The sequence below is a fragment of the Neolamprologus brichardi genome, chromosome 13 (genome assembly GCF_056152115.1).
Source record: "Neolamprologus brichardi isolate AB-2024 chromosome 13, ASM5615211v1, whole genome shotgun sequence".
NCBI lineage: Eukaryota > Metazoa > Chordata > Actinopteri > Cichliformes > Cichlidae > Neolamprologus > Neolamprologus brichardi.
In genome coordinates this window covers 8511741-8525653 of record NC_142116.1, presented here as the reverse complement: position 1 = coordinate 8525653, position 13913 = coordinate 8511741, and the positions used below count along the sequence as shown (strand labels likewise).

Here is a 13913-nt window from a genome sequence, read left to right as displayed (position 1 = left end):
ATTTAATCTGGTGATGTACAGTTCAGCAATGATCTCATCCATTCCAAGTAATTGTAAATCTTCTAAAAATAGGAGACAGGTTTTAATGAAAGTTGTTTAAAAGATGAATTTCTGTGTGTATATATCATCGTTTGCAGCTGCCTTTGTGTGTTCCCTGGACTCGCTGGATTCTGTTGCTTTTACTTTAATTGGCTTTATTTTCTGAAAATATATTTAAAATTTATGCTTGCTCAAGCAAGGGGGGGCTGGAGCCTATCCCAGCTGTCACAGGGCTAACACAGAGAGTCAGACAACCATTCACACTCACACCTATGGGCAATTTAGAGTTTCCAATTAACTTATCCGCATGTCTTTGTACTGCGGGAGGAAGACGGAGTACCCAGGGCGAACCCACTCAAACATGAGGTGAGCATGCAAAGTCCACACAGAAAGACCCTGGCCCTGAAATCGAACTCAGGATCTTCTTGCTGTGAGGCAACAGTGCTAACCACTGTGCCGCCATTAGATTCTGATTCCTTAACATGATAGAAAACAGTAGGGCAACAGGTTTGATAGGCACAGAGTAAAATGCTGACAAAATCTTTCTGCACTCTTTCCCAGATTTGTGCCTCGATACAATCCTGGACTTCATGCCTTGGTTTGTGCTCTTTCATGGAAGCTTTTAACCTATAGTCTTCAACCCACAAATCCCACTGGTGTTAGTGGGTTAATAACAGTCCTTATATTTAAAGTGATCTTAGTCTGTCCAATTATTAAAGCTAAAAGCCTGCACTTCAGCATGTCATTGACTTTTAATACTTAACTAAACCTTAAACCTTGACCTTAAATAACGCAAACAACTTATGAATATGAAAGGACTTGTTATTTAAAGAATCCTCCTCTCACAGTGGTGCATATTCCAACAGTGTCACACCTCTTTTATACACTGAAGGTTAAAAAAAATATTCTCACAAAGGATACACCTGTGCATCAATTATATTTCCTCTGGTAAACCTCTTCTCTCGTGTCTCTGACCCTAAAATCCTTCTCAGTATGCCATGCTGAAGGTTGTCTCACTTCCTAAAATGCAACTGATGAAAGATGACAGAGGAGACAAGATAAGATAAGACACGATATCTTATCTTAAGAGGCACACATTAGAGAATTGGGAAAATACTAAACACAAGCGGGTGAAAGGAATAAGAGCACATGAGAAAAAGTAAAACTGTTGCATGAAGACTAACACTAAACATGATGACAGAGAATTAACACTGGAAACATTAGAAATTGGATACCAGAGGGAATTTACTTCATCTACATCTGTTCTTTTGTTTGTTTTTGTTTTTGTTTGTTTCATTTTTGATAGCCTTGCAAATGTGTCTGTGCACGCAAACAGTTTGTGAAACCCACCGTTGCAAAAATTGCTGTGAGACTGGACTGCAAAATCAATTTCAAAAGCTCCAGGGCAGCTGATAAATGGACCTGTACAAATATCAAAAGGGCTTTCATTTCTGTTTGACCCAGGTTTTGTGCGCAAAGCTGACTTTTCACCTAACGAGCTGATATTAAATAATTTCTGCTGTTTGTTGTATGAGGTAAGTGGAGAGAACATGAACTTACTAAAGGTTTGCAACCAAGTCTTGTGTTATCAGTCAACAGTGCTGAGAGAAAACAACAACAACAAGGTGCAAAGTTGAGCAACATGCTGGATTTATGACTCTGTGGATGCACGAGTGTCCTCGGCAGAATCGTAGAAGGAGCAGTTGAGCTTTTCACATGGACGCAAACACCCACCCACAGCGCTCAGTGTTAAAAGGCTGCAGCCCTATCTCTCCGTCTATTTTTACTCTGTTTTGATCCATTAAGATCAGCAGTGATGATAGTTAATGAGTGAAGCCCCTCGACAAAGCAGGCAGTAATCACAGACACACACACACAATCACATATCCCCACAATATTGATGTGTAAGCTATTGCATGTGTTTAAAACCATGCACACCTTGAAAACTTTATGTATATATTTGTATAAAGCATATAAGGTATACACTTTGTGCTTAAAAGAGGACATAGTTACTTGTGTATCTTTTGAGTGGACTTTTCTATTTACAGTGGCATTATTTTTTCTAAAGAAATTAAAAAGCAAGAGGTTTAAATTTATTTTGGATTTACTTTAAATCACACGTAGTTTAAAGTATACCTGTAGGCCGAACTATACACCACTCTACTAATATTTGGTTAAATGTCCCTGAGCAAGCAACATCTCAACCAGACACTTTTTAGCAACAAGCTTCTGGCATAATTCTATCTGTCTACCAGTCATCTGCGCATAACTGGTAGACTTCCTTTAAACTAGTTGGTTTCCTGGCACATTCCATAAACCTAGCGTGCTTTATCCATTCCAAAACCAATTTTGCTGGGTATTTGGGACTGTTCATTCATTGAAGGTTCATGCCCATGATGACTGTATGTAAACTGACCACACTGATAGTTGTAATGGAGGATAGCAGATATGAGTAGTAGTCTTTTTTCAAGACTGCACTGGACAATGAATGAATTCATCATCCCTGATGTTTTTGCTTTACTTCCTGTCATGTGTTCCTAAAGGAAAAACTAATTCTATGATCTCTGCAGGCAGTTCTGGTTGGCAACGTGGCAGAAGATGACAGATTAATTATCAAATGTTAGCAAGGCTAACTCACTGAGCTACGATAGTGAAAATGGTAAGGAGTGTTGAGCATCAGCATGTCAACATCGTCACTGTGAGCATTTAGCTCAAAGTGTTACTGTACAAGCACAGTTTGAAATTGGTGATTGGTTTTACTGAATCAGCACAACAAGTAACACCTGCTAATTATAAGATCGTTGCATGTGGGTCTGCCCTGCAGAACGTTGCTTATGACATTTATGAGTCAAATATCTGCTGCCATTTTGACACCTGTAAACAAAGTGAGTCACAACTGAAAGCAAGCAATTACATTTTTACCTAACACCAGAATTCAGTCATTTGGGGGCAAGCATGGTTTACCCTTTGGATTTTATAGTAAAAATGGCAAAGGACAGTAAATAATCATCAGTTAAAAGAGAAATCCGAAATATAGATCAGCATTGAGCTATGAAGAAGAGTTGTTTAACATGTTCACTGTTAACCTTTGATTTAACCAGAGTATTTCAAGTTACCTGTTACACATGAACAAAGACAGCTTGTTCTTCTCCACTAAGGTCATGTTGATTCTTCAGCTTGATTTAGAGAAATTCTAACATCATAGACAATCTTAACAGTTAACAGTTATCACAAAAGAAAATTGTTAGAAAACCAGTAGTTTTTTCCTTTCCTTGTCAGCAGATGGTGACAACAAAACTAACATATCAAAGTGTAAAATGTTGTTACTTCAGGTACACGTGACAGGTTTGTGCATGCAAAGGAGAGACTGTACATAAAAGATGGGCATAGCCATTTAGGGATACAATCTGGGGGTAGTTATCATAAGTGCCTAAACACTGGTGAAACTATTTATATTTTGAAGCAAACTCCAGCTTCAGCTCGGGCTTGGTTTTTTACCCTCATAGGTTGACACTATGTGTGGAACTTGTCCGAATTATCAAGAAGTATGCTTTTGGGAAAACTGGAGCCTGTGAAACTCCATGGATGAGCCTTTCAAGAGCCAAAAGTTTAGCAATAGGAAAGAGGAAAACAGAGAGTTTGTTAAAAAAAACATTATAGTAAAAAAACAAAGAAATCTTTATGTGATGATCCTTTACTTGATTCCTGAGTTGATGCTTTGCTGATGAGTGAGAAAACTACCAATGAGAGAGCTTCGTGAACTTCATCTCAGGGAACCTTTCTCCCCCACAGTGGGAGTCATTACACAGCAAAGCTGTGGAAACTCACAGTGGGATAACTGAGACGTCTCCTAAATGGCATGAAGAATGACAACATGGATGAAAGCACAGCTACATTTAGACCTTTAGTCATGATACAATCATTTAGACATGACACAACAGACCTGCAGTCCATTATCTAGTGCAACACACTTACATTAAAACTGTGAAGACCAACTAAATAGGAATCAAAGGTGTAACATACTTATTTACTTACTTCTAAAAGCTGAATTGTGATTATATCAGAAATTGTGTTAATAAACTATAATAGGCAAACTATACAACAGAACAAGATGCATTTATTTGTGGTTATGGAGTGATGTTATGAGTGTGTGAGCCATTAGCACTGCTATTTTGACTTTTTCTTGTAAAAAAAGAAGAAAAAGAAAAAAAAAATCATATCATCTTAGGTTTTTCCACTAATCAGCTCTTTATGTAGCACCCAGTCCAAATCTTATTGATTCCTTCTGAAAACATACATTCATGGTAAAAAACAAAGCTAAACAAAACCAAAGTACACCCTCTGTCAACGCCAAGGTTTTATGTATCTGAACATAATAAAAAATCATCTTGAACTTGCCAGTTTCTAAAACTATTTACATGCAAGCCCAGATGAGCAACAGCACGTCACATTTTGCATTGTGACATTGGTTATTTAACAAAAGCTAAACCAAACTGCAGAATTATTGAGCCCCAACCTGTACCTCATAATGCAGCAATAACCTGAAGTAACTGTCATCCTGTTGTTTATGAATCTCTCTCGTTGTTGTGGAGAAAATTTGGGCCACTCTTCTCGACAATAGTGCTCATGAACATTGAGGTTTCCAAGTATTCATTCATAATTGAGAACCCAGAGTGATGCCTTAATTCCTTCTTCATCTGCTAATGAAGGTGGTGACGAGCAGTATAGCTTGCAGCATTGTAGCCTTCATTTTTAACTGTATGTTCTTACAATAGAATGGCTTTAAAGGCTCTTTGAACGGGTTTTAAAATGTTCTTTTTGTTATCGGGTTTGTGCAGGTAAACACTAAAACAAAGATCTTGTATGTTCTCATTAGGATTTGTGTCTGTGGGCTGGACTATAACCTCAGCTTTATTTTGTTAACTGGAAATTATGTGAGAATGTATTTCAGGCTGTGTTACAGAGTAATGTAAAAGTATTGTAACGAGTAGAGTAATAAATTATTTTCTCAGGCAGTTAATGAAGTAACATGCTAGATTGCATTTAAGAATACTAACAAGGAATCTGTAGTAAATTACTTTTTTGGAGTAAAATTTCAACACTACTTTTGTGTTTTTATTTCATTTGCATTTACCACGTGGGGAGACCTGTTAAAGACAAGATTTATTATCTTTATGCCCTAATTTGCAAAACCTTAGAACTGAAAGAAGATGTTTTTGTTTGTTTGTTTGTTTGTTTTGACTCTACAGCTTTTCAAGTTTGAAAATTACACTTTTTGGGGGGGCATGCATTTATTTTTAGCAATACTTGCTACAGAATAAAAAGAAGATGTCTCTTTTCTCAAGACATTAGTGAACAATGATTTAATTTCTTCTGATTTTTTGGGGATTTATTTCCTGTTATTTGTTGATAGAGGAAAAACTGAGCTGGCAGTTCTGGTTGGCAACATGGCAGAAGATGACAGGTTAACTAACAAATGTATGCAAGTCTAGCTCATTGAGGAAAATGGTAAATAGTGTAAATGCTAATCATCAACATGTCAACATCATCACTGTGAGCATTTAAAGTAGCTCACAGCATCACTGTATCCAAGCACAGTTTGAAATTGGTGATTTCTTTTACTGAATCAGAAAAGTAATTTAAATCTTTCACCCACACCAAGTGGCACCTAACTGTAAGATCTTATAAGATTTTTTGGTTTGTTTATCCAGTTGCGGCCTAAAATATCTGAGCCTGTTTGAAATAAAAAAATTAATAAAGTAGCCAACTGCAGAAGTCTGAATGGACACAAGCTTTTGACTTAAATTGCTGCATAAAGCTTTTTTCTTTCATGAACACTTATTGTCAGTAGCTTACCATCATTTTCTAGTGCACATATATTTAATTTATCCAGTGACATAAATTCCTGAATTTAATATCTATAGTTTGTGGATGTTCTCATTCTTTATTGGTCAATGGCCATCAACACAAGTGTAACTGAAAACCCTGATTTAGCTTTACAGCATGATAAGAAACATACCAATCAGGTTTATTGTCAAGAAATATTTGAGATCAAGTTGACATTTTTTAATATTATTTTTGTTTCCAAACTAACTTTAGTTTTGAGCAATTATTTTATACTATTACTAAACCAATTTTTTCTTTATTTTCTTTCTAAAAACAAAAAAGTATCATCCACTAAGATAAAGGGAGACAAACACATCTGACAATCACGTGTTCTTCTGTTACAGCTTCTCGAATGCAAATTCTTCTGAAAGGGCAGCATTTAGTATTGCAATCTTGTTGCAAACACCTTCCTCTCCTCTCTACAGGTGGTTTTAGCTTTTCTTTTCAAGCCTGTGTCATCTCCAGTGTTGCCTCAAGTGAGTGGAAAGACACATCATCACCCTTTTTTGCTATGACTAGACTGCTTTAAGCTGATAGGATGGCAGCAGTAACTCAAATAACCCCTCATCACAACCTTGTTACAGCCAACCTTGAACCTTGAAGTAGATACAGCAACAGAACACAACACTGGGTAAAGTAATTAAGTAAAGTATGTAAATGACAATCTGACAAAGAACAAAGGGGGACAGCGACTATAAACGCACAGGGGGTGATAAGGGCAGAATGGAGACACCTGGGAGACAATGCAGAACTAAATCCGAAAATATGACATGGGGAATTATAAACTAAGACATGGGAACAGAGACAGATGACTATCAAAATAAAGAAAATGGCAAGACAGAAAAAGCTAAGAGAAGACAGAAAAAGCTGAGAATATTAACATAAAGAAACCAACCACAAATAACTGCTGAAAGTAAAAGAATACAAAACTCCAAATGCCACAAATGCAATAATACAAAATATCAATAGACATAACAATAGACAAAAAACAAGGATCCAGCCCCATCCCAGGGCAAACATTTTAAAGAACCACATCAGAAAATAAAGTAAAATAAAAACAAAAAGATGTAAAACGCATAATATCCCAGTGTCACTGTCCATGGTGCTGAAATCCCTCCTTATTGTTTTCTAGGGTCTCCAAGGGTCTTTGAGCAACAAGTTGAGTTACTTATTGCCAAATCTTCTTCTCCCTTAGAAAATGTACAAGTTAAAGACTCTATGTGATAAGTAGTCTGACAGTAATTTAGAAACAACAACTGAGGAATTACAGGTTATAATGCGCCACATTCATTTTAACTTGTGACTGAACTTCTTTAATGTGGTGTGGTCAACATATTTTTCACAGGGGGCATGCTCATTTTGTTTTCTTTATGATCATCTCAACATGGTCTGTATTTTTTACTAACTGACTGATTTATTCATTTTTTTTAAGCTATAGATGTTTTCCGGTTGACCGACCGTGAATCTAAATAAATGGCATAATTGTCCTGAAAGAGACATGATGTGTGGATCGCCATTGGCAACATATTGCCTTTTGTTAAAAATAGATCCTGATAGGATCCCCACACAGAAACACCTGCTTCTCTGGGCACTGAAAATGGTTGAGGCAAAAGAAATGCACTCAGGGTATATCCAGTTTGTTTATGTCACTGTCACAAATCTTTATGTCAATCAGATGAAACCCACAGGGATAAAGTAAAGGCCGCTTGGTGCTTCACGCTCATATGTGTCGACATGTTGTCATCTACACGTTATGTTCATGGTGTTTTCATTGAGAAGGTCTGATTGGTTGTCCCAGAGTAGCAATAATATTTTAAAACAGTTAAAATCTGATGGGGAAAAAAGGATTGTGTAAGAGAGATAGCATTCTGTTTTAATGTTCAGCTTTCAGGAAAAACAACTCACATGCTGATTTTGACCCCAAAACATTTGCCTCCTTGTCTGAAACACATTTAAGAATGAAAAAACAAACAAACAAACAAACAACCCCAACCTTTTGCTAACTTTTCTTTAGATTCCCACTAAACAAACCTTTGTCGTCAAACTTACAATCAGCTGGGTGTAGAAGGCAATGAGCTCTCTACTCATCAAACAATCAGGCAGACAAAACACATCAGCGTTGAAAAATAAACCAAAATCTTTTATTTGGTGACTGGTTTACATCACTAAATACACTAAAGGCAGGTCTATGCACAGTTATAACTTCTTTGCTCTACATACTGAATAATGTAAAGTGATTATATGCATCTGTGTCCATTCAATGTGTGTCCTCCTCACCTGTGAATCCCCCATGAAAAGAACATTTATGAATTCTCTGACAACTCGGTGTGCGCACAGATCATGACTGCAATACTGAAAATGATTGGGACAACACTTTAATTTAACACAGCCGTACATTAAAGAGCAATAAATTTATCTATCCTGTTGAAAGGAAATCAATCAAATCTTCCACTGTCAATCTTATGACTATTGTTCTGTTGACATTAAATGGGTCAACTGAACATTTCTAAATAAACAGATTTACAAATGGTACCTCTGGCTGGAAGCCAAATAAATCACATTTCATTTATAGTTTGCTTCACTTAAATTTGAGAGGATTACAGATACCCTGAAATGAAAAATGAAGACATAAAAAACAATGGAGTTTTATTAACATTCAACATGTCAACTAATTGATTAAATTTAATGGAAAAGATATACCATTAGAAATAATCAGGAGAAATTATCCATTGAAAATTAATAATAAAAAAAAAAAAGTAATCACAAAATCAAAACGTGACAAGTAGTCTGATGAAATTTGCATAAAGCTGTAATTTCACTAAAAGTTAACACTGTTAATATTCCACTGAAGATCAGCTGTACCAATGCTCCACTGACAGTTAATGAAATGAGTCTGAATTTAATTACATAGATATGAATGCTCCATTTAAAGTTAATTTGACAAGTGCTGGTTAGTTAAAACCAAAGTTAATATGTCATGAATATGAAATTTACTGGGAATGTTCTCTGTGCAAATGAAATTGGATTGAGTGTTATTATTTTAGTTTAACTAGACTGGGCCATTTAAAATCCCAAAAGCGGATAGATAAAGTATTTTGGATTGTTTTTTTTTCCACTGGAAGTTAAACCTTTGTCTGACAAATTAAGGTTTGTGACAGATTAATCATGTTTATCTTCCAATAAAAGTTCAATATTGGCCAGTAAAGCCAGTATATCCACTGAAAATCAATGCTATTTAAAAAAAAAAAAAGACTTTTCTATCAATAGTCAATGGCTCAAATTTTCAACTGAAAGTTCATGGGACACATTTCTCTTAAATTTAACACTGCTGTTGTTCCCCAGAAACAAGAGTGACCTCCTTTTTATCCACTGCTGCCATTGGTTGACACATGCATGTTGCTCAGTGCAGCCCGAAAATTCTTTTGCGATTAGCATTGTGTGGTATATATACAGTTGAAAACGTGTACTGTGTATATGAACAGATAGCTAGATAACCACATTGGAGAACACATCATTGTTGGTTGACTTTTGAATGTCCTTTGGATTAATACGGTGTTGTTTTTTCTGAATGAATGGTTTCATGAAGATGACTTGAGGTATTCACTCGAGCATGGACTTCTCCTCAAAGTGCCTGCAAAAAGAACAGCAAAGAACAGGCAGAGAGGAAGGTTAAAAGCTGCAATACATAATACAGCATTGACTAATAGTCTGGTACAAATTGTGTGAAAAGTTACTTCAGAAATTTAGCTTCATACTTGTCATAAAACGGGACCTTTTAACATTGTTTGTGCTTTTGGTGCTTTTTAGCACTTTTTAATTTATTAGCACTGACTATCTGGTAATATGTCTGTGCATTGCAGCTGTACAGTTTATAAATGTAGGCTGATAACTACGCTTGCTGGCATTAGCATGCCTCACGTTTTAAGGCTCCAAAATTCTGAGTCAAAAGAAACCAATAGGTGTCATTGATGTTGATGCTTTCCCCCCCACATGCTCCAAACAAACACATTATTAACTACGTAAACTGCAGGAAAAACATTTGATTTTTTCTGAGCAGAGCAGCTCCATTGCTAATACTTTGAATAATGTCTGGAGCACATGTTGCAAAAGTAGCACCAAAACTGAGCAGATGATGTGGAGTCAAATAATGTTTTCACCTGATGTTAGCATAAAAAAAAACAATGCTACACTAGCAATGGCCTCAAATCCAATTTGAGTGGAGCTTCGGTAAGGAATGATTTATGTCATTGTGTGCTACACGTGTAACTGCAAGTAACTGTGTATAAGTGTGCCTGTGTCTGTACTTACCAGCTGATAGTTGTTTAGGAGATGGTCTACGTTTATGTCGTCGTAGCTCTCCTGGAAGGTTTTGGGTTCATCCCTGGACTCCTCGCTGGTTACAGGATCTTCTAGGCTGTGTGGTGTAAGGACATCGGGGAGGAAAGAGGGTTTCAAGATCCACACATTTTTTTTTATTTTTAAATAAACACCTGACAGGCCTAAATAATCTGAAAGACTTGTCATTATCCCTTTCCATATTTCTTCACAAACCATAACAATTGTTCAGTGTATTTTCTTCTAGTTAGATGAGTGTACTACTTTTATTTGTGTATTAAGTGATTGAAGTGACAAAGTTTTGAAGATGCACAAACATATATATTAACCAAAGTTAATTTTATTCCGTTTGAGGTTCTAAAGGTCTTTTTCTTCACATAATCAAATGTACAAATTATCACCCGTATGAATCCGACGGACTCTGTATTTATTGTTTTTGTAGAAAAGTAGCTTTACAAATTCATGTCCAGGTAATTCAAACAGTCTAGTCAATGAACCTTAAAATGAGGATTTCTTAAAGCAAATGCTGCATGTTTTGCACAATATTCAGCTAAATTTGCCAACTGGTTATTGTGATTTGCAACCATCAAGCTCATTTATACATCAAATAAAACCAGCATCCATCAAAATGGAGTGAAGTAATCAAAGTAAATGTTCTTTTAGCTCCATTATTTTCTTAATGTATTCTTCTGTTCATCCATAAGCAGCTTCAGAAACTAAGAAAGCTATTTGTGTATACAGTGAGATAAAAAGTGAACACCAGGACTGATTCCTACCTTCTCTTTCCTGATAAGACAGAGTTCAGGTACTTCTTGACAGCCATCTGTTTGCGGAAGCGGCTGTAGTTGTCTGTAAAGATAGCGTCTGTGTGACGCTTTGCTGGCTCGTCCATCAGCTCATCACTGAACAGAAGAGATGACAGCAGAGTGATACCATAGCTCAGAGGGCAGCAGGTCTTAATGCAAACTCAGTGCAGCTCATGGTCTGTGACTCATGTTTTCATGTGTGTGTGCATGGGGGTGTGTTCCTCTAGAATATATAAAAACATGATGTGATGCCACTGATTAACCTTTAAAATATGTGTGCAATTACAAAAAGCATGAACTCTTTCAACTGTAAATAAGTGTTATAAGTAAATAAGTTATTTATAAGTAAATATAACATTTCTATGAAGTCTTCATGGACTCATTTCTTTTATTTGTATCTAATTTGATTATATGACTAAATGTTTTCAATGAAATAAAATATGAACTTTGGGGGTTTGGAGAAAAATTAACTTTCAACCTAATTTATAGCTTTAAGGTAAAAAACAAACAAACTGTACTTTACTTTTCTTAGCACCCATATTTTGATGGTTTATGGTCAACAACTGGTCCTTGACTGTGGTTTTGGTCAATGAACAAAGAAATTTTCTACAGATAATAAGCTTTGTTTATGTATTCATTTATTTAGAATTTTCTGAAAACTTAAAATTTCTATATAATCCGAAAATATTTTAAACGCCTCTAAATGCGTCTTATGTCTGGATTGACAGATTTACACACGAGTTTATTAAGCCTAAACACGAATCATTATATACATTTAATAAAAAGAACAGGGTTGGGCACAAGAAAGAACCACTGCTTTCTCAAAAGCGAAATTTAGCATGCTTTTGGGGGGATTATTTCACCTACCTGACCCGCTTTCCAATCAGAGACTCCAGGTACCTCCGTGCTGATAGCTGTCCCAGGAGTTTGCTGTATCCGCTGGTAAACAGACCGTCTGCGTGTCTCGTCGCTCTGCACAGATTCACAAGGCATTCACATTAAAAGCCCGGATACTTTTAATCCAAACTAAACCGGAGACATACCCATTGTGCTTATGATTGTAACAAAATCTTTTATTGCTTTTGGCGTATGACAAATTATGTAAGTTTCTCAGTAATATGATAGTGTAATGATAAATAATGATCAAATATCTCAGATTTTACCCCCAACAAGTTTCTTAAATAGTTCCAAAGTGGTCGCTATTGTAGAAGTCCGATGCTTACATTTAATGAACGGTTCATTCAGCTATGAAAACAGTTAATCGCATACCTCATTGTATTTATTACCGAGGAAACTTTCCCCGCTCTTTCAGTTTCATATTCATGTCATCTGCGCTCAGCAAAACCAATAAGTTAAACAATTTACTCAAGAACATAAAAGTTTCAGCTCCAGAGTCGAAAGACAAAGCTGTTCGTCCTACCATACAGTGTTGGGTACATTTCCTTTTCTATACATTTTTTTTGTGGAAATAACACGTGTTTGCCCTTACCTTATGGTTGTGTGCGGTAGACTTAGGGTCCGGGAGTACAACACACTGCACAGGGCTATTAGGAGAAGCAGGTGGGGGCCGGTTCGTTGTACCATCGCTTTATACCTGAAGATGGAAATGGTGAAGGGTTATGCTCATTCGGTCTGGAACACAGAAAGTATATCTGATCGTGCCAACAGGGGAAGGATATCCTTTATCCGGAATTACGCGCAACAGTCCAGTTCAGTTTCTCGAGGCAAATGCAGAGAAGAGAGGACTATTTGTGGAACGAACTCTAACAAATTTCCCCTTTGGTGCCGATCTTGACATAGAGAAGACAAGAAGCCATCGGAATCCAATGCGCAATTGCGCGCGTCGCCGTCACAGGGTAGGACTAAAGATATAATTCCACATACCACATACTTTGACTGTGTTGGCACAATCTGACGTGGTATTGAAATGTATAATTCAAAAGAGTTATTGAGAAAACGCTTGCGATCTCCATCAAAATATCACGAGTAAATTTATCACCGGAAGTCTAAATATCTTTATCAGTAACTTTCTGCTTCAAAATTTCTTTTTAACTACTCAGTTCCGTGACTCTCAGTGCAGTGAGAGTTCGATGTTGGCTGAAGAAACGAAATAAAAGCGTTTATCTTCGAAAGGCTGCCAGGGAAATAACCGTTACGAAACACTGCTAAACCAACTCAGTTTCATTATGTCAGGAAAGAAAAACATCTGGCGCGGTCCCATGCGTAATTGTGCACAGCGCGGATATGTCGAGGAGTTTTATTACCCTTCGTCAAGAAGTGTAATGCCTCTAATTGCTGTTTAAACCAAACAAGTAGTTTATTCAATGTAAAACTCAACTTTCAGTTATTAGTAAAGAGTTTCCAAAAGCCGATGGAAGTGGGCATAACACCAAAATTAAAATCCCACCAAATACGAAAACAAACACAAATTCTCAAAGGAACCCCAGAATTACTATGATACAAATGAAAATCTTACATGTGCGCTAGAGAAAGTTGTCTGGTTTGGTTCTCTCTGCTGTGCTGCCCAGACTCCTGATCTTGAGTCGCTTCTTTATGTCCACACTGCTGCTCCGATGCTTCCTCACTCTCGTTCTCCTTTGTCTTTCTGTTTACCTTCAGCTCTGCTGCCGTTTTATACACCTGGGTATTCCTCAAGAAGCATCAGACTCATCAGGGGCCTGAGACGTCAGTGGGTCGCTGCTTTCGTCATTGGTGTTGCTCACGGAACCAAAGAGGCCTATGGTGGAATTAGTGGGGAGTGTTATTCTGTTTCTTCTGATTAAACGCAGGAATAACTAACTTATATGCCAGGGTTGATGTTGACTCATCTGATCATTTCCCCATGAG

General features: G+C 36.8%; 1 protein-coding gene across 1 annotated transcript; it reads right to left on the bottom strand.

Annotated features, from left to right (window-relative positions):
• Positions 1–8284: 8284 nt before the first annotated feature.
• Positions 8285–13658, bottom strand: vip (vasoactive intestinal peptide). The gene is made up of 6 exons (XM_087849691.1): positions 13543–13658; positions 12556–12660; positions 11934–12038; positions 11037–11162; positions 10234–10339; positions 8285–9556 (listed from the first exon to the last, which is right to left on the bottom strand). Coding segments are annotated over exons 1-6 (453 nt in total). The 5' UTR covers positions 13545–13658; the 3' UTR covers positions 8285–9547.
• Positions 13659–13913: the final 255 nt, after the last annotated feature.